The sequence below is a fragment of the Panthera tigris genome, chromosome A3 (assembly GCF_018350195.1).
Source record: "Panthera tigris isolate Pti1 chromosome A3, P.tigris_Pti1_mat1.1, whole genome shotgun sequence".
NCBI classification, from domain to species: Eukaryota; Metazoa; Chordata; class Mammalia; order Carnivora; family Felidae; genus Panthera; species Panthera tigris.
In genome coordinates, this window is record NC_056662.1 from 43014694 (window position 1) to 43034165 (window position 19472).

Genomic DNA, 19472 nt, shown 5'->3' on the forward strand with positions numbered 1-19472 from the left:
TTAACCAACTGAGCCACCCAGGCACCCCGGAAGTATATACTATTAAAAAATGTAGGTTTCCGGACTTTTCTAGTCCTACTTTAGAGGACACTCTTGGTTTCTACTGAGCATGAAGAGATTTGAAGATTCTTAGAATGTTAAACAATAGAGAGCTTAATTCCATGAGGCTGTTTAATAGTTGGATGAATAACTAATTTGAGGATATATGATCATTTGTCCTTTTGAAATCAGTGTCTGATAGAAGGTCAAAGGAAGGAAGATAATGGCAATGGCTGACTTCACCTCTTTAAATTGCTCTTCATTAATAGACTCTTATCAGTATTTGTTTTTATGAACTGGAAAGTAAATACTGGTGATACGTTTTGGTATTACAGTGCTTAGCAAAGTCTAGGCACATTAATACGCATGTGGCTTGTTCATTCATTCCTCTACATGATAACGCATTGATTTTACTGCTGAGCACGCCTCATTGGTGGCTGCTTTGGCTCATCACATTCAGATATGCCAGGGCACAGATCTTAAAACCACATGCTTTAACTAAAGATCCATGCAGATCAACAAGATTTTTATTGCCGTTAGGGATTAGTGAGTTTCCAACTGCATTTGCAAGTTGTATGAGATTCTGATTGTTAGTTGCCATCTTAAGTCCTGTGTGAGGCTCATATGTCTTGCTTAATTGGGTCAGGGTAGACGTGATACAGGCTCTGATCACATCAGGTCAGAACAGGAAGTTTGTACCTGTCCTTTCTCTGAACGCACTGTGGCCTCTGTTTCCTCGGGCGCCGAGAAGACACAGCTCTGCCAGCATCACTCGGAGCTCAGGGAGGGCAGTCGAAAGGAGAGGCGGCTTTCTGAAGGCTCGCTGTGAGGAGAAAATAGAAGAGATTCAGTACATTTTTACAAAAGGAGTTATTTTTGTTCTTGAGTTATTTAGTAGTACTAAGAAAAGAATTGACAGTATAACTGGTTCTTTTCTTAAAGAAAGGGAATCTGTTGTCTTAGTTTAATGATTTAGCACTATTTATGGAACTTAATATACCCCATTTATAAAGCACAAGAAAGGGAAAAAAACTGATAAAATTAGATCTTGGAATGTTTTCCTGATCTCTCAGTGCCATTCTGCTTAGTGGATTGTCTTCTAGAAGAAATTGGATTTAAATTGCCTGTTTTTAAGGATTTTGCTATATTTTAACATAAGTTGTTCAGTTGTTTCATTTGTTCATTTGTAGAGTATGTTTGGAGAGGAATCAGCCAAGGCTTTTTTTCCTTTTTAATCCTTTACTGAAAGGCATTAATTACTCTCCAGTTTCTGTGCAGTTTAACTGTTAAACTAGTGGTTTTTGGCCATGTTAGTGAATCACTAGAATTACCATTTACTTATTTGAATCAAGCCCCCCCCCTTTTTGTAAATACATTCATTTTGAAAAGAAACTTCACACCGCCATGATAAGTGGAAAATTCGTATCATTTGCCATACATAGAATGAAACTATAAAAATAGGTGCACTAAAAATAACACAATGTTGTTGAATTATAGCTGGATCTCATGGCCCATAAAGGCAATCAAAGCCCTCTTTCGTAATCAGAAAGGGAAGCAGTGTGTGCTTTAAGTTAGAACTTAAAGCAACCAACTTTCTTCTTGATCTAACCAGAAGGAATGAGAGATCATTAAAAATTACTCTGTGATTCCTTGTCGATTAGTTCCCTACGTCAACGTTGTCCTTTGCTTTTGGAACTCTGCTATAAGCATCGGTGATTGGAAAAGCCACCGAAACCCCTTGCCCAAGGCAGTCAGCACGTGCTCAGACGGCTCTGTGTGTGAACATCCACAGAATCACTATGCCCCAGGGAAGCGGCCTGCAGAGAACATGTACAGTTAGATTTTTTTCATTGCTACTGAAGATTTTAATTCTGCTATCCATAGAACATTCTTTAAATTCCTAACAAGATAAGCATTTCTCATTTGCCGTATGACCTAAGAGAATAGTGTGCTGTGTAATGAAGTGCGGGATTTGAATACATTTTCTTTTAGATGTTTACAGGTTTTTCATTCGTGGCTTTAATGTTTTCCGAGTCGCCCTCTCTCTCTGCCCCTCCCCCACTCACACTCTGTGTCTCTCTCAAAAAATGAATAAACATGTTTAAAAAAAAGTAAAAGGTTTAATTAATTGCTGCAGTTTAATTGCCTTTGTATGTGTGATCATTTAATCTGCTTTTATAATCCTGACCTTGAATTTTTCCAGGATTAAAAAAAATTTTTTATTAATTTTTTTTTTTAATTCCAGATTGTCTAGGTGGCTTGGTTGGTTAAGTGTCCGACTTTGGCTCAGATCATTATCTCACTGCTTGTGAGTTCGAGTCCTGCGTTGGGCTATGTGCTGTCAGCCCAGAGCCTGGAGCCTGCTTCACATTCTGTCTCCCTCTCTCTGTGCCCCTCCCCTGCTCACACACTGTCTCTCTCTCAAATATAATATACATTAAAAATTTGTTTTTAATTCAATATTTAAAAAAGTTTTTATTTATTTATTTTTTATTTATTTTTGAGACAGAGAGAGACAGGGCGTGAGCGGGGGGGGGGGCAGAGAGAGAGCGAGACCCAGAACCAGAAGCAGGCTCCAGGCTCTGAGCTGTCAGCACGCAGGGCTTGAACTCACAGAGTGTGAGATCATGACCTGAGCTGAAGTCGGATGCTTAACTGACTGAGCCACCCAGGTGCCCCTTTAATTTAATATTTTTTCATTCCAGTGTAGTTAACATACAGTGTTATATTAATTTCAGGTATGGAGTATATAGGAAGTATAACTTTGAATAATGAAGAATACTTTGAATACTTTTTTCTATTACTGTATTTCATTGATTTCTAAGATGCACACTTTTTTTTTTAAGTTTATTTATTTATTTTGAGAGAGACAGAGACAGTGCAAATGGGAGAGGGGCAGAGGGAGAAGGAGACAGAGAATTCCAAGCAGGCTCTGCACTATCAGTGACGCGGAGCTCAAACCCATGAAACCGTGAGATCATGACCTGAGCCAAAACCAAGAATTGAACGCCTAACCAACTGAGCCACCCAGGCACCCCAAGATGCACATGTTTTAAAATTTTTGCATCTCTTTAAAAATTTTTTTTTAAAAATTTCACATTTCTGACATCTAGATACATCTTATAAGGGATAGTGTGTCATAACTGATGGCTAGTTTTCTTCTTTTGTTGTACATAAAATGGTATATCTTAAAGTCAGTGGGTCTTACATATGATGAAATATGATAAAGCACATTCATAGTATTTAAAATTTTTTATTTTATTATTTTTTAATGTTTATTTTTTGAGAGGGAGAGAGACCAAGCATGAGCAGGGGAGGGGCAGAGAGAGAGGGAGACACAGAATCTGAAGCAGGCTCCAGGCTCTGAGCTGTCAGCACAGAGCCTAATGCGGGACTCGAACTCACAAGCTGTGAGATCATGACCTGAGCTGAAGTCAGATGCCCAACCAACTGAGCCACCCAGGAGCCCCTCTTAGCCCTTCTTGATTCTATACTTTTTTGTTTCTTATTGTGTATCTCCTTTATCAGGAATCAACTCAGTGAAGGCAGTGATTTTGACTTATTTTCCTCCCATTGTTCTGTCCCCAGCTTCTTTTTTAAAAAATGTTTATATATTTTTGAGGGGGAGGAAGGGGCAGAGAGAGAGGGAGACACAGAATCTGAAGCAGGCTCCAGGCTTGGAGCTGTCAGCACAGAGGCCGATGTGGGGCTTGAACTCACAAACCACGAGATCGAGACTTGAGCTGAAGTCGGACACTAAACCAACTGAGCCACCCAGGCGCTCCTAAAATTTTTTAAAGGGTGTGACAAAGATTCCAGGGGGATGGCAGAGTAGGAAGCACCAAAAGTCTGTTCCCACCTAGACAACAAACAGTTGAAATGGCAGAATCTGTCTGATGTAACTATTTTGGATCTCTGGATCTATATTGAAGGCTTGTAACTTCCAAGAGGAGACTTGGAAGGTAAATTGCAGTTGAATTTGGTCAAATTCAGCTGTTAGTAACATTTACCCATTCCACACCCTTCAACCCTGTGTCAGGCAGCAACACACTTGTTCCCCAAGCAGCTCACACATAGCTTGTGGGAGCCAGGGTAGACAAAAAGGACCCTGTCCTCCAAATGTCAGGAATCTGTGTTCTGATTGCTGATTGCTGCTTCTCATCACAGAAATGCAGATGAAGAGGTGGGTTGCACCTCCCCTGAATGGTTGCAAACCCTTCTCCCTCTGGTTGAAATGACTTGAAGGAGATTTAAAGGGCTGGCACTCCCCCTACCCCACCCCATTTTATTTTTCTCTTTGTCCCCTTTGTGGAGCCAGACTTTAAAGATAAGACAATCAAAAGTAACCACATATACAGAGGAAATTAGAAAGTCACCATGCATGCCCAGGGAAAGGCACAGTCTCAGAAATGACCCGGGAAGACCTTAAGTTTATACCTCAGGTTGATCTTTGATACACAGACACCCTACAACAATAAAAAAAAAAAAACAAAAAACAAAACCAGACACAAAAACCCGTAAATCTCAGAGGAGGAAGAGAATCTGATTTCCAGAGTTACTACATTATTAAATTCAAATATCCAATTTCAACAAAAAATTACAAGGAATACAAAGAAACAGGAAAATATGGCCCATTCAAAGGAAAAAACAATAAAACAACAGAAACTGTCCCTGAAAAAGACCTACTGGCGTATCTATAAGACAGACTTTACAACTGTCTTAAAGATGTCCTAAGAACTGATGTGGAGAAAGTCAAGAAAATGTTGTATAAACAAAATAGACGTGTCAGCAAAGAGATAAAAAACCTAAAAAGAAACCAAAAAGAAATTCTGCAGCTGAAAAATACAGTAGCTGAAATGAAAAATTCCCTGGAGGGATTGAGAAGCAGCTTTGAGTGGGCAGAAGAAAGAGTAAGTGAGTCTGAGAGTAGGACAGTGGGAGTTTCTGGGTCTGAACAACAGAAAGAAGAAAAATGGAAGAGGGGCACCTCAGTAGCTCAGTTGTTTGAGTGGCTGACTTTGCCTCAGGTCACGATCTCACTACTCGAGGGTTCGAGCCCCATGTCGGGCTCTGTGCTGACAGCTCACAGCTCAGAGCCTGGTGCGTGCTTCAGATTCTGTCTCTGTCTCTGCCCCTCCCCTGCTCAAGCTCTGTCTCTCTCTCAAATGTAAATAAACATTTAAAAAATTTTTTTAAAAAAAGAAAAGTGGGCAGAGCCTGAGGACCTGGGGAGGCACCATCAGCTGGTGTATGAAAGCACCATGGAACCCCTCCCCTCCCATATCCTTTGGGCAAGAGGAGGGAGGCTTGGATAGTTTAGAAAAAGATACAAATGTGGGAGAGGTGCTCTGGGACCAAAACACTGGGGAGGAAACTGAGGTGTCTTTGTCCCCATCTCAGAAAATGCTCATGCTTATTAAAGTTTATATTTGTGAGGTTTTTTTTCTTTGTTTTCTAGCAGATCTTTGTCCCTAAGAATGCTTTTTTCTTTTTACCTCTTGAGCAATATTTTCCAACTGTTAAGACTGGCCTTCTTACGAAAGACTGTGTTATAGGATTTCTGGTACTTGTTTTTTAGAACAGTTGCCTTTAAAAGCATTTTCAACAGGAATCTGAATAGTTAACATTTTACTACGTATCATTAAAAACTTTCAAGAGCACCTGGGTGGCTCAATTCGTTAAGCATCCAACTCTTGATGATAACTCAGGTCTTGATCTTGGGGCTGTGAGTTCAAGCCCTGCCTTGGACTCTGTGCTGGTGTGAAGGCTTTTTATTATATACTTTTTTTTTTTTTTTTTTTTTGCCAAAGTTGGTTATTCCCCCAAAGTTCAACTCTATTTATGAAACACACTGTATAGTTTTATTTCACTTTACTATTTGTACAGGCAAATAGGAGCAGACTGAGATGTGCATCTGACTTCTGGGGTAAAATGAACTGTTTACCAGGGCCAGTGATTCTCTTGCTTGCTTGCTTTCTTGAGAGCTGGTTTTAATTCACATATAAAACCAACTTCATTTGGGGCACCTGGGTGGCTCAGTCGGTTGAGCATCTGACTCTTGGTTTCGGCTCCCAGCGTCATGGGACCGAGCCCCACGTTGGGCTCTGAGCTGAGTGTGGAACCTGCTTGAGATATTACCTCTCTCTCTCTACCCCTCTTTCTCTCCTCTCTGCACTGTCAGTGCAGAGCCTGACATAGGGCTTGATCTCACAAACCCCTGAGATCATGACCTGAGCTGAAATCAAGAGTCTGACACTTAACCAACTGAGCCCCCAGGCACCCATGTGGTAAGTGTTTCATGAGCTTTGTTTGAATTATTCTGTTTAATCCCCACAGCAACCTTGTGAGTTAAGTTGTTATCCTAATTTTAAAAAAGAGGAAACTGAGGCAGCCAGAAGGTGGTAGAGCCAGGATTTGAAGCCAGACAGGCTCCAGAGCCTCTCCCTTGACTCTTATGCTCTGTTCCTTCAAAGATTGGAGGTTCCATAGCATAACACAGGCTTGGAGTCCTAGAGTATCTGGAGAGTGTATTTTCCACATAATGCCAAAATTGAAAAGCCAATAATTTTTAAATTCTTGGACTCTCCAGGAAGAAGACTTCGACCTGGTGGAGCACAGTAGCGGGTTGCCTCAGTGTGGGAAGCCCCATGTTCTTCCGTTCAGGGGCTCAAGAATTCGGAGAACCAGGATGGTGGAAGCTCGTTCACAACAAGCCACCAACGATGAAGCCTGAAGGAGAGAAGCTGTCTGCCTCTACCCTGAAAGTAAAAGGTACTCTTGTGAGAACACTATAGCACGTGCTGGCCAGGCCACAGCCAAGCAAGCATGAGTTTAGAAGACCTCCTGCTTGTAAGGCATAGGCCAGCTGCCTCAATGGAGCTACTCTGCTTGGCAGGTGTATTATTACGACACATTTTGTGTATGCTGTAAATAAATACCATACAAAAAATATTTTGGCATTTCCTAATCAAGTTATCAGTTCTGGAAATGTCCTTTGGTATCTGCAAGGTTCTCTTTTCTTTTTTCTTCTAATGTTTATTTAAAAAACATTTTTTTTAATATTTATTTTTGAGAGAGAGACAGGGTGCGAGTGGGGGGTGGGCAGAGAGAGAGAGGGAGACACAGAATCAGAAGCAGGCTCTAGGCTCTGAGCTGTCAGCACAGAGCCCAACGCGGGGCTTGAACCCAGGAGCCTTGAGATCATGACCTGAGCCAAAGTCGATGCTCCACCAACTGAGCCACCCAGGTGGCCCAAAAATGTTTATTTATTTTGAAAAGAGAGAGAGAGAGAGGGCACACGTTCAAGGAGGAGGGGCAGAGAAGGGGTAGGAGGAGGGGCAGAGAAGAAGGGCTGGACAGAGCATCTAAAGTGGACCTTGCACTATCAGAGTCAGATGCTTAATTGACTGGGTCACCCAGGTGCCCCAAGCTTCTCTATTTTCAATCTCATTTTGTTTTTACAGCTTTTTATGTGGAAATTTGTAAACACCCACCAATATGAAGAGAGTGGTGTAATGAGTCCCTATGTACCTTTCTCTTCACTTCAGCAGTTCACTGCTGGCCATCTCAGTTTAATTTGGCCACTGGGTACTTTCCCCCAACCCTCCACCCATTCCACACCTTGGATTATTTAGAAGCAAATCCCGTCATCAACATCTCATTCTTAAACATCTCAGTACTATCTTTAGGAGATAAGGATTCTTTTTCGTGGCCTAACCTGATGCCATTCTCCCACTTAAAGAAAACTCCTTACAATCACATATTGGTCTGGGGTTTTTTTAATCTAAAAAATTTTAGTGAGCTTTAAATTTTTAAAAATATATTTGAGAAAAAAATCAAATAGTGTTGAAAAGTATAAAGCCTGACAGTGTCCTCCTCCCCTACACCTGCCTGCAGTTTCACTCCCCAGAGTAACCACTGCTGTGTCCTGTGAATGCTTTTAGCATTTTTAATTGAAAAAATAAACTCATGCTGTAATACTTGTTCTCTATCTCTATCCCTCTCCCCCACCTTACTAGGAGCCCCTGGACATCTTTCCATAGCATTCCATGTAGATCTGCCTTATTTTCTTTTTTTCCAATTGTATCCCATTGAATGACCTTCATAGGATAATATAATAGGACATTCCCGCTATTGATGGATATTTTGGTTACTTCTGCCTTTTTGTTGTTGTTATTTTAAATAATACTATATGTGGGTAAATTATTTGTGATAAATTCCTGGAAACAGGTTGCCATATCAAGGGCATGTTTATTCCAAATATTAGTGTTGCCAAATCACCCTCCAAAAAGTTGTAATAAAAATTCACACCTTACTAAAAAGGCATGAAAATACCCATTTCCCCATACTCTTGTTGAACATTACCAAACTTTTAATATTTGCCAATTTCAACAGGCAAATACGGTATTTAATTATTTAAATTTGCATTGTAATCCCTTTTTTCTTGTCAGAAGCACCCTAAGTCCTAGTTTAGGACGTTCTTGTTGAACATTTCTCTATTTTGAACATGGTAATAGGTTCACAATTAAATTAGCAAAAGAAACTAAAGTTGAGATACTTCTCTTTTGGCAGCCTCCAAACCAGCTTTAGATCCCGTCATTACTGTGGAGGGCCTTCGAAAACGGGCAAGTCGTAATCCCGTGGAATCTGCCATGGAATTAAAAGAGAAAAGGTCTCGTACTCAGGAAGCAAAGGACATTAGGAGAGCCCAGAAGGAAGCAGCTGGCTTTCTGGACAGGAGTACTTCTTCGACCCCTGTGAAGTTTATAAGCCGCGGCCGCAGGCCAGACGTGGTTCTAGAAAAAGGGGAAGTGATTGACTTCTCGTCCTTGAGCTCCTCTGACCGCACCCCTCTGACAAGCCCGTCTCCTTCTCCCTCTCTGGATTTCTCTGCCCCTGGGACCCCCGCCTCTCACTCGGCCACACCCAGCTTGCTTTCAGAGGCAGATCTGATTCCAGATGTGATGCCACCACAAGCCTTGTTTCACGGTAAGACTTGCCTTTCTTGGGTCTTTTGTTTTTCGTGTGTGATAGAATGTGTGTATTTTCACTTTGTGGGCGGTGCGCCCTTCATTTCTTCTTTCCCATGTCTTGATTACACTGTCTTGCACTCTGCGCAGACGATGACGAGATGGAAGGCGATGGGGTCATAGACCCAGGGATGGAGTATGTACCTCCGCCTGCTGGGGCAGCAGCTTCTGGGGCAGTGGTCGGGGGCAGAAAGAAGGTCAGAGCGCCTGAACAGATAAAGCAGGAGGTGGAGAGCGAGGAGGAAAAGCCTGACAGGATGGACATTGACAGTGAAGACACAGATTCCAACACATCTTTGCAAACGAGGACTCGAGAGAAGAGGAAGCCCCAGCTGGAGAAGGACAGGAAACCTAAAGGGCCCAAGTACACCCCCGTGAGCATCTACGAGGAGAAGCTGCTCCTGAAGAGGCTGGAAGCTTGTCCCAGTGCCGTTGCCATGACGCCAGAAGCTCGCAGACTGAAGCGGAAATTGATTGTCAGACAAGCGAAAAGGGATAGGGGATTACCACTTTTTGACTTGGATCAAGTTGTTAATGCTGCTCTTCTGTTAGTTGATGGAATTTATGGAGCCAAAGAAGGGGGAGTTTCCAGGCTTCCAGCTGGACAAGCCACATACAGAACAACCTGTCAGGACTTCAGAATCCTTGACCGATACCAGGTAAGATTCCCGGGGGCAGCAGATGGGGGCGGGCAGGCAGCACTACAGAAGGAGGGGGCACAGCTGTGCTCGACTGGAAGTCCTGAGTGACTTTGGGAGAGAGAAGGAAACAGCAAGGGAGCAAAATAGAAAAATTTCTGGGCTTTGGTTTTTGAAACTATTCGGTATGAATACCCATGATTACAGCCGGGTTTGTTTGTTTCCTTTGGGCATTCAGGACAGAGCCTTGACGCTTTCTTTGCCTCTCCTAGTCCCGGATGGGGACTGAGTTTGCACATGGTTTGTGTCATAGCCCTGAGTGGCAGGCTTGTTGAGGACATATGATGTAGCAGACCACATGCTGAGCAGAATCCGAGGACGTGTAAACATCTGTGTAGTTAGGAGACAACGCGTAGAAATAGATCCATGTGTGGCAGCATAGCTTGAGAATATTCAGGGGAATCCAAGTCTGTGAGTGCTCCTGGGAATGGTCAATTCCACTCAGAACTTCGAGAATGCGCCTTCCCAGAGCAGGAATGACAGGTCTGATTTCCCTGAGTCTTTGTTAGCACTTGCTCCTAAACAGCCTTTAACTAGTTCTGCTGGTCTGATGGCTGTAAAGTGAAATTGCATCTTTTATTTATATGTTTCTGATTACATTCTTATATCTCTGCCCATGAATTGCTAAATAGGATTAAATAATTGCCAAATAAGATTATTTGCACGTTTTCTGTCTTCTTTGGAAACTAGTGGGCTGATATTGCTGGTGTTGTGATCTTATTCTATGAGGTACCGTGTGTGGGGCTTTTTCTTCCACTGTGTTGGGCATGTGGTGTGTGGGCTCTTTCAATTTGAAACTCTCCTAGAGCTCTGGAACATCTTAATTTCCTATATTCTATTTTCTCTCTCTCTCTCTCTCTCTTAAATGTTTATTTATTTATTTATTTTGATGGTGGGAGCAGGGGAGGGGCAGAGAGAGGGAGAGAGAGAGAATCTCAAGCAGGCCTCACTCTATCAGTACAGAGCCCAACATGGAGCTGGATCTCACAAACCATGAGATCATGACCTGAGCCAAAATCAGGAGCCGGTCGCTCAACCGATTGAGTCACTCAAGCACCCCATCTCTGTTCTGTCTTTTTGGAACACATCTATTATTTGGATATTGAACCCTGTATACTAGGGGTTGGCAGGCCTTCTGTAAAGGGTCAGACAGTAAATGGTTTTGGCTTTGCAGGCCACACAGTCTGAGTTGCAACTACTCAACTCTGCTGTTGTGTGAAAGCAAGATATAATGGATGGGCATGGCTGTGTCCCAGTAACACATTATTTACTAAAACAGGCTGGATCTGGCCTGTGGGATAGTTTGCTGACAACCCCTACTCTAGGTGGATCCCTTAATTTTTTTTTTTTCCTATTTTGCATCTTACCTGGGAAGTAGTAACCTGCCTGCCTACACCCTAGAGGTGAATGGGGTGGTCCAGGAGCCTACCATTCAGCTGGAAAACTTCCCTGAGTCTCCCTGTTTTCAGTCCCATCTTGGCTTGGCCAGGTGATCTGGTGTCCAGAGTCTTTCCCAAGCCTCTCCAGACACTCTGGTCTTCTGCCCATGGAGGGAAAGATCATTTCCGGATGTGGGCATTGGGGGTGTAGTTGGAGGCTTCAACCTCTTAGGTAGAGAGACTCTCAGTCCGGAGTCTTCTTGCCCAGTCTCAGTGTTAGCAGGACCTGATCGATGCCTTGTTGCCTTTCCTGAGGCTCTGCATGTATATCATCCTGCTCCTGGCCTGTCTTCACTGCTGCCTTAAGTTCTGGCTCTCTCGTCTCAGGTGTTTGCCACTTACTCCTGTGCTTGGACTGCAGTCACCTGTTCGCCTGTTCTTTGTTCTTGTGGGTTTGTCTTTTTAATCCCTGTACTTAATTTTTTAAATTATGACATGTGACCTGTAGCTACAGAAGAATACATAGGACATGTTATAGTTTATGGGTTAATTTAAATAAATACTTTTGTATCTGTCTCTTGGGTTAAGAAACAGAACATTATGAAAGAAAGAAAGAAAGAAAGAAAGAAAGAAAGAAAGAAAGAAAGAAAGAAAGAAAGAAAGAAAGAGAAAGAAAGAAAGAAAGAAAGAAAGAAAGAAAGAAAGAAAGAAAGAAAAGAAAGAAAAGAAAGAAAGAAACTGAGCACACAAGCACCTTGGAAGTTCTGTGTACTGCCTACTCCCTCCCCCTAAGAGGGAGCCGCTCTGAGTTTTTTATGTCACTTTTAGTTTTTAAAAAACTAAGTAGGAGGCACAAATCTAACTGTGTAAGAAATTGCCACTATTAGATGAAGGCTTCCAGGAGAGAATAAGCTAAGCAATCTCTCTGGGTCATTGTTAAAGATTGAATTGTGTTCCCCAAAAGGATATATTGAAGTTTTAACCCCTTGTACCCATGAATGTGAACTTGTTTGGAAATAGGGCCTTTGTAGATGTAATTAGTTAAGATGAGGTCATACTGGAACAGGGTAGGTACTTAACACAATATGACTGGTATCCTTAGAAGAAGAGAAGAGGCATAGAAACAGACACAGGGAGATCACCATGTGATGACTGAGGCAGAGCGATGTGTCCACAAGTAAGGGATACCAATGAATGCTGGCAACACCAGAAGGTAAGAGAAAGTGTGGAACAGATTCTTCCCTAGAATATTCAGAGAGAGCATGGCCCTGCTAACACCTTGATTTCTGACTTCTGGCCTCTAGAACTGTGGAAGAATAAGTTTGTTATTTTAGCCATCTCGTTTGTGACAAGCCATTGATATGGCAGCCCCAGGAAGCTCCCACAGTCACATTCTGGCTTCAGGTTCCATGACCCCTTTGGAGAGAAGTCAGTGTTCAAGGTCATTAGGCAGTTCTGGGGAGTGTAAGGCTTACCACAGTCTGAGCCTCAGTCAGGGCTGCAGTGTATAACACTCAGTGTGGCAGAAATCTGGGCAGGGACAGTGGGGCCCTCTGTTTCCTGCGTCTGGACTGATGTGGTTCCTTCCAGCTTGTAGGAGGTCCGAGCAGTTGTTTGTGGGGCATGTGTCCTCAACTGATCCATGGAGTGGGCATGGAGGTTGTAGAGGAGTCTCAGAGTACATGGTGAAGCCAAGCTGAGCACCAGTGATATTCTGGGCTACAATTCCTTAGGTTTTATAGATGGTCCAGTGTACCCTATGATCCAGTAATCACATTGTTTGGTGTTTACCCAGAAAATACAAATACATGAATTCAAAGGGATACATGCACTCCTATGTTTATTGCAGCATTATTTACAACAGCCAAACTATGGAAGCGGCCCATGTCCATCGATAGATGAATGGATAAAGAAGATGGGGTGTGTGTGTATGTATATATATATACATATATGTATATACACACAATGGAATATCAGCCATAAAAAAATGAAATCTTGCCATTTGCAACAATATGGATGGAACTAGAGTGTATTATGCTAAGCAAAATAAGTCAGTCAGAGAAAGACAAATACTATATGATTTCACTCATGTGGGATTTAAGAAACAAAACAAACAAGTGAGGGGGAAAAAAGATAAAACCAACCAACAGACTCTTAACTATAGAGAACAAACTGATGGTTACCAGATGGGAGGTGGGTGGGGCAATGGGTGAAATAGGGGATGGGGATTAAAGAGTACTTATTTTTTTAAAGTTTATTTGTTTATTTTGAGAGAGAGAATGAGTATGAGTGGGGGAGGGACAGAGAGGGAGAGAGAGAATCCCAAGTAGGCTCCACACTGTCAGCGCCAACTGACAGGGCTCCAACTCAGGAGCCCAACTCAGGGCTCGAACTCATGAACCATGAGATCATGACCTGAGCTGAAATCAAGAGTTGGCCACTTAATCCACTGAGCCACCACCCAAGTGCCCCTGAAGAGTACATTTATGGTGAAAAGAATAAAATAAACTGATAAAAATGAGTAAATAAAAGATGGTGCAGTGCAGCAGGGACTTATGATAGCCTCTGTAGCTGCCCCTTGAGTGACACCTGTCACCCAGTAGTGGTCCTGGGCTGTCCCTTCACTGGAGACTCCTTTGCCCTTCTTCTGTTTTGAATCTTACCGTTTCCTGTGCCTCATCTTTGCCATGCTGTAATTTTAGTCCCTTGTTTTAGTGGAGCATATTCTTAGTGACTTCCTGAGGAAAGCTGCCTGGGAAGTAAAATCGGAGACCTTACATGTCTGAAAGGCCTTGAACTTAAAGCCAAAATTCCAAGCTAGTGTTGGGGCAGGCTGAGAGACAACTTCAATACCAGAAGCAGTGCTTTCCCTTTGTGAGGGAAAATGAGGCCGAACCTGAGATTCTGTGTACAGACCCATTATCTAGGAGCATCCTTTGACAAGGACCCCCCAACATCTCTTCCTTGAGGTCTTTCCCCCTGGCTAGTCAGTCTCCCAGTCTCAAAATCCTGGTTACCACTTAGAGGAAGAGGGACCTTAGCCTTCAACTTGTACTCCCACCTTCGTGCTAGATGAGCTGTCCCTCCAGAGCGCTGGTTACACCTTCTCTAGAGATGGGACCTCCAGACTTCTGTGGGGAGGCAGCCACCTGGCAGCAGGGGATTGAAGATTTGGGAATCGAACTGCTGTGCACACAACTTTTACCTGCTCCTTCTACTAAGTACCCCATTTATTCCCAGCTCCAGAGGAGTCTGGTGCTGCCACTGGGTTTTACGAGGGTACTGTGGTACAGATTGGGCTGGTTCACACCTAACCCAAAGCCAGCTTGGGAGTTTGGGCTTTAAAGCAGTTAGTATTTATCCATCTGCTTCCCAGATGTTTTTTTCCCCTGATCTTCCTATTTTTGTATGCTTCTCTCCCTTTTTTAGAAGGCTGATTCTGTAGGTTTAGTGGGTTTGGGGAGGGAGTAAAATTGTGCATTTAATCCCCCATCTTAACCTGGAACTTTAGTACCGTTTTAATGCAGCTACACAAGGAGCAGCTCTAAATGCATTTGTTCAACCCATACTCTTTCTTGTTTTCTGATAAATGTAGTCATAGCTATAAATATCCCTACAATACTGCTTTAGCTGTGACTCATGAAGTGATGGGAGTTTATTATCAATCAGTACTAAGCATTTTGTAATTTTTCTCATTATTTCTTCTGTAACACAACAGTTTGTTTCTTGGTTTGTTTACTTTTTACATATATAGAAATTTTTAAGGTATCTTTTAGTAATTGATTTAATTTCTAATCAAATATGTGTTGTCAGAGAAAGTATATTATGTTGATTCTTTGCTATAAAGAAAGTTATATGCTCAATTTTTATTCTTTTTGTAGGTTCTAACTTAGGACATCTATTTTTTCTCTTAATTTTTTAATATTATCATGTGGTCTTCCCTTCAAACAGAATATTTTTGTGTGCTCTTATCTGTCTTTTTTCTTTTGTGTTGTTTAGACAACGGTAAACCTCACTAAATTATTTATTCACCCTTACTTCCTATCATTTCTTCCTAGGTTAATTTTTTGCTAGACTACTTCCTCTAACAGTTTTTAAAAATCTGGTCTTTTTGAGTTTAATTTTGAATACCTGTATGCCTAAGAATAGCTTCATTTCACTCTTGAATTTAAATGATAGCGTAGCTGGATATAAAATTGTAATTTTGTTTTTTCTTTCAACATTTTGAAATTATTACTCCTGAGAGCCTCACTGTTTGTCTCATTCTTCTTTCTTTGTAGGTGGTCTCCTGTTTTATTCTCTCATATCTTGGAAGCTTTCAGAATTTTGTCTTTGTTTCTGATCTTTAATTTTATTTGCGCATTTAAAGTATTTTTTTTTTTTTAATCTCATTTATCGTGTACTTCTCCTTCAGTCACAGGTGTCTTATATGCTAATATGCTGTCAAAAACCAGTAACCTCTGCTTCAGAGCCCAGTACAACACAAGACAACACAAGAGTTTGGGATAAAAAGAAACAGTAGATTTATTGCTTTGCCAGGCAAAGGAGGTTACAGCAGGCTAAGGCCTTCAAAACTGCAAGCCTGCCAGGAGGAAGGGTCTGGGGGTTCTATAGGGAAATACAGGATCTAGCCTGTTTTGTCAGGAATTGTGTCTGTGCTGCCAGCCTTGTTTGTCATGTCTTCAGCGTGGTACTGGGTTCCCAAAACAAAAGGCTAAGAAGGGAGGAGAGGAGGTTTCCGAAGAGAGTGAAAAGGTTACTTAAAAAAAAATTTTTTTTAATGTTTTATTTATTTTCAAGAGAAACAGAGCACAAGTGAGGGAGGAGCAGAGAGAGGGAGACACAGAATCTGAAGCAGGCTCCAGGCTCTTGAGTTGTCAGCACAGGGCCCGATGCCAGGCTCGAACTCATGAACTGCAAAATCATGACCTGAGCTGAAGTCAGATGCTTAACTGACTGAGCCACCCAGGCACCCCAAACAGATTACTTTAAAGTGGAGCTTCACTGGGGTGCCTGGATCGCTCAGTTGGTTGAGCCTCCAAATCTTGATTTTGGCTCAGGTTATGATCCCAGGGTGGTGGGATTGAGCCCTGTGTCTCACTCTGTGCTGAGAGTGGAGCCTGTTTAAGGTTCTTCCTCCCTCTGCCCCTCTCTCTCTCTCTCTCGCTCTCGCTTGCACGTGCCCTCTCTCTAAAATTAAAAAAAGAAAATTGAGCTTCACTGAAGCATTAGTGTGAGCATTTAGATTTTTGTTCAACTTTATGCTTTTAAGCAGTTTGATCTTGACATTTATCCTCCTCTTGTTCTCTAGCTTCCTGGATTTGTGCTTTTTGGTGTGGTGTCTTGATTAATTTGGGAAATTCTCAGTCATTATTGCTTCAAATATTTCTTCTGTTCCTTTCTCTCTTTTCTTTCTGGTATTCCTATTATGTGTATTTTATACCTTTTGTCCCTGTAACACAGTTTTGGATGTTCTGTTCTGGGTTTTTTAGTCTTCTTTTATCTTTATTTTTCAATTTTGGAAGTTCCTCTTGACATATTCTTGAGCTCAGAAGTTCTTTCTTCAGCCATGTCCAGTCTACTAAAGAGCCCACAAAGGTGATTCTTCATTTCTCTTACGACATTTTTGATCCCTAGCATTTCTTCTTGATTCTTTTTAGAATTTCCTTCTCTCTGCTTAAATTGTCTGTCTGTTCTTATGTGTTGTCTGCTTTGTCTATTAGAGCCCTTAACATACTAATCATAGTTGTTTTAAATTCCCAGTCTAATAATTCCAACATGTCTGCCTTGTCTGAGTGGTTCTGATGCTTTCTCTGTCTCTTTTAGACTGTGTTTTTGGATGTTTTTTTTTTTTTTAATGTTTATTTATTGAGAGAGAGTGTGTGCGCGCAAATGTGCAAATTGGGTAGGGGCAGAGAGAGAGGGAGAGAGAATCCCAAGCAGGCTCTGCACTGTCAGCACAGAGCCCTTCACAGCTCAGTCCCACAAACTGTGAGATCGTGGCCTGAACCAAAATCAGGAGTCGGACACTCAACCAATTGAGCCAACCAGGTGCCCCTAGAGTGTGGGGTTTTTTTTTGCCTTTTAATATGCCTTGTAATTTTTAGTTGAAAGCCACATATAACCTACTGGGGAAAAGGAACTGTGGAAAGTAGGCCTTTGGTGGTATGGTGGTGAGCCTTCTGTGGTCCTAAGATTAGTTCTCAGTCTGTTAGTGAACACGTGCCTCTGGGCTGTGACCGACACAGGCTACATGGAATAACTGGCGGGAGCTGGAGATGGGCAATTCCCTTTCCACAAGTTGGTTAGGCTCTGATGAAACCCAGTAGGTTAGGCTCTGGTAAAATACTTTCTCTTGAGTGCAGGCCTTGTTAAGAAGATGAAGTACTCTGAAGTATTTTCAGAACGGCTGCTTTTTCCCTGCCGGAAGCTTGAGGGGATTTTTCTTTGATCCCTACCACGAGAACCTGGTAGAGCTCCTGGAGGTAAAAGTCACAAAAATGTGCATCCCCCACCCAGAGTTTTGTCTCTCAGAGGTTTCCACATTGTGTCTCCAGCACTTTGCTTGTTGCTCATCAAGTTTTCCTACTGGGCACTGATTCCTGGAGGTTTCTACTCTGCTAAGTTATGATTCTCTGTATGCACGTGTTTGTCTTTCCAGTTTTGGGGGGAGTAGTGTGCCCTGTGATCTCAATTCTCTGATGGATCCAAGAAGAGTTGTCGATTTTCAGTTTGTTTAACCTCTTGTTAGAATGTATTGACAGCTTCCATTCTCCTTTTATGCTGGACAGGAAACCAGAAGTCTTCTTACATGATTCTTTAATCTGGGAAATTCTGATTTTTTTAAAAGTAGGCTCCATGCCCAGCGTGGGGCTTGAACTCATGACCCTGAGATCAAGAGTCATATGCTCTGCCAACTGAGCCAGCAAGGTGCCCCCCATCTGGGAAAGTCCTTATCATTGTGTCTTGTGTTTTTTTTTTAATGTCTATTTATTTATTTTGAGAGAGAGAGAGAGAGAGAACGCATGCACGAGTGGGAGAGGGGGAGAGAGAGAGAGAGAGAGAGAGAGAGAGAGAGAGAGAGAGAGAATCTTAAGCAGGCTGCACACCCATTGTGGAGCCCTTTGTGGGGCTTGATCTCACAAACTGTGAGATCATGACCTGAGCCGCAATCAAGAGTTGGATGGTTAACTGACTGAGCCACCCAGGTGCCTCTATCATTGCTTCTTTAAATATATTCCTCCTTTTCTGGACTCCTAATATGGATGTCGACACATTAATTCTTTCCTTTCTCTCTTCCTTTGCCTTTGTGAAGAGATCCTCAATCTGTCCCTTACTCATTCGCTGAGTGCTTTGTTTCAGTGGTCATGCATTTAATGTCCAGTAAGGAGTAAGAGATCCATCATAACTACACTCATTCCTGTTTCTAGGTTTATTACCCTGGAGTCCATTTATTATGTTGTTTTTTTTTAAACGACCTTATTGAGATACAATTCATATACCATACAATCCCATTTAAAGTGTACAATTTGGTGGTTTCTGCTATATTCACAGAGTTGGATAACCATCATCATAATTAATTTTAGAGCATTTTCATCAGTATTACTGCCCCCCCCCCCCCCAGCTCCCAGCTTCTGTAGATTTACTTATTTTGGACATTTCGCATAAATGGAACCCCATAATACATAGTCTTTTCTGACTGCATTCTTTCACAGCATGTTTTTAAGATTTGTCCATGTTGTAGTATAGATTAGCATGTCATTCCCTTTTATGGCTACTTAATACCCCATTGTATAGGCGTACCACATTTTGTTTATCCACTCATCAGTTGATGGACACTTGGGTTGTTTCCACCTTTTGTTTTTTGGATTTTTTGTTTTGAGTTTATTTTATTCATTTTGTGAGAGAGAGAGCTGGGGAGGGGCAGAGGGAGAGGGAGAGAATCCCAAGCCGGCTCCGCACTGTCAGCACAGGACCCAACGTGGATCTGAACTCACCAGCCGCGAGATCATGACCCGAGCTGAAATCAAGAATTGGACACTCAGTCAGCTAAGCCACTGAGGCACTGTTACTCTTTTTGATTGTAGCCATCTTTGTGGAAGTCAAGTGGTATCTCGTTGTAGTTTGGGTTTGCATTTCCCTGATGACTGTTTATTTGCTTTTTGAAAATTCTTGGCTGTCTGGTAAATTAATTCTGCTGTTTCCAGTGCAGTTGGTTTACTTTGCTTTCTTTTCATTTACACTCTTTGTTGACATATCTTGTTTTTTTTTCCCCCTGTGAAAGAATATTCTCTTGGTGTCACCAGATGCCTTTGCTGGTATAAACA

General features: G+C 42.1%; 1 protein-coding gene across 1 annotated transcript in view; it reads left to right on the forward strand.

Moving 5' to 3' along the window:
- Nucleotides 1-19472, forward strand: part of KAT14 (lysine acetyltransferase 14) — a 37046-nt gene that overhangs the window by 6863 nt on the left and 10711 nt on the right. Inside the window, exons 4-6 of the mRNA XM_007096542.3 lie at nt 6629-6810; nt 8611-9027; nt 9159-9727. Coding sequence (XP_007096604.1) covers nt 6629-6810; nt 8611-9027; nt 9159-9727 — 1168 coding nt within the window. The remainder of the gene's footprint in view (nt 1-6628; nt 6811-8610; nt 9028-9158; nt 9728-19472) is intronic.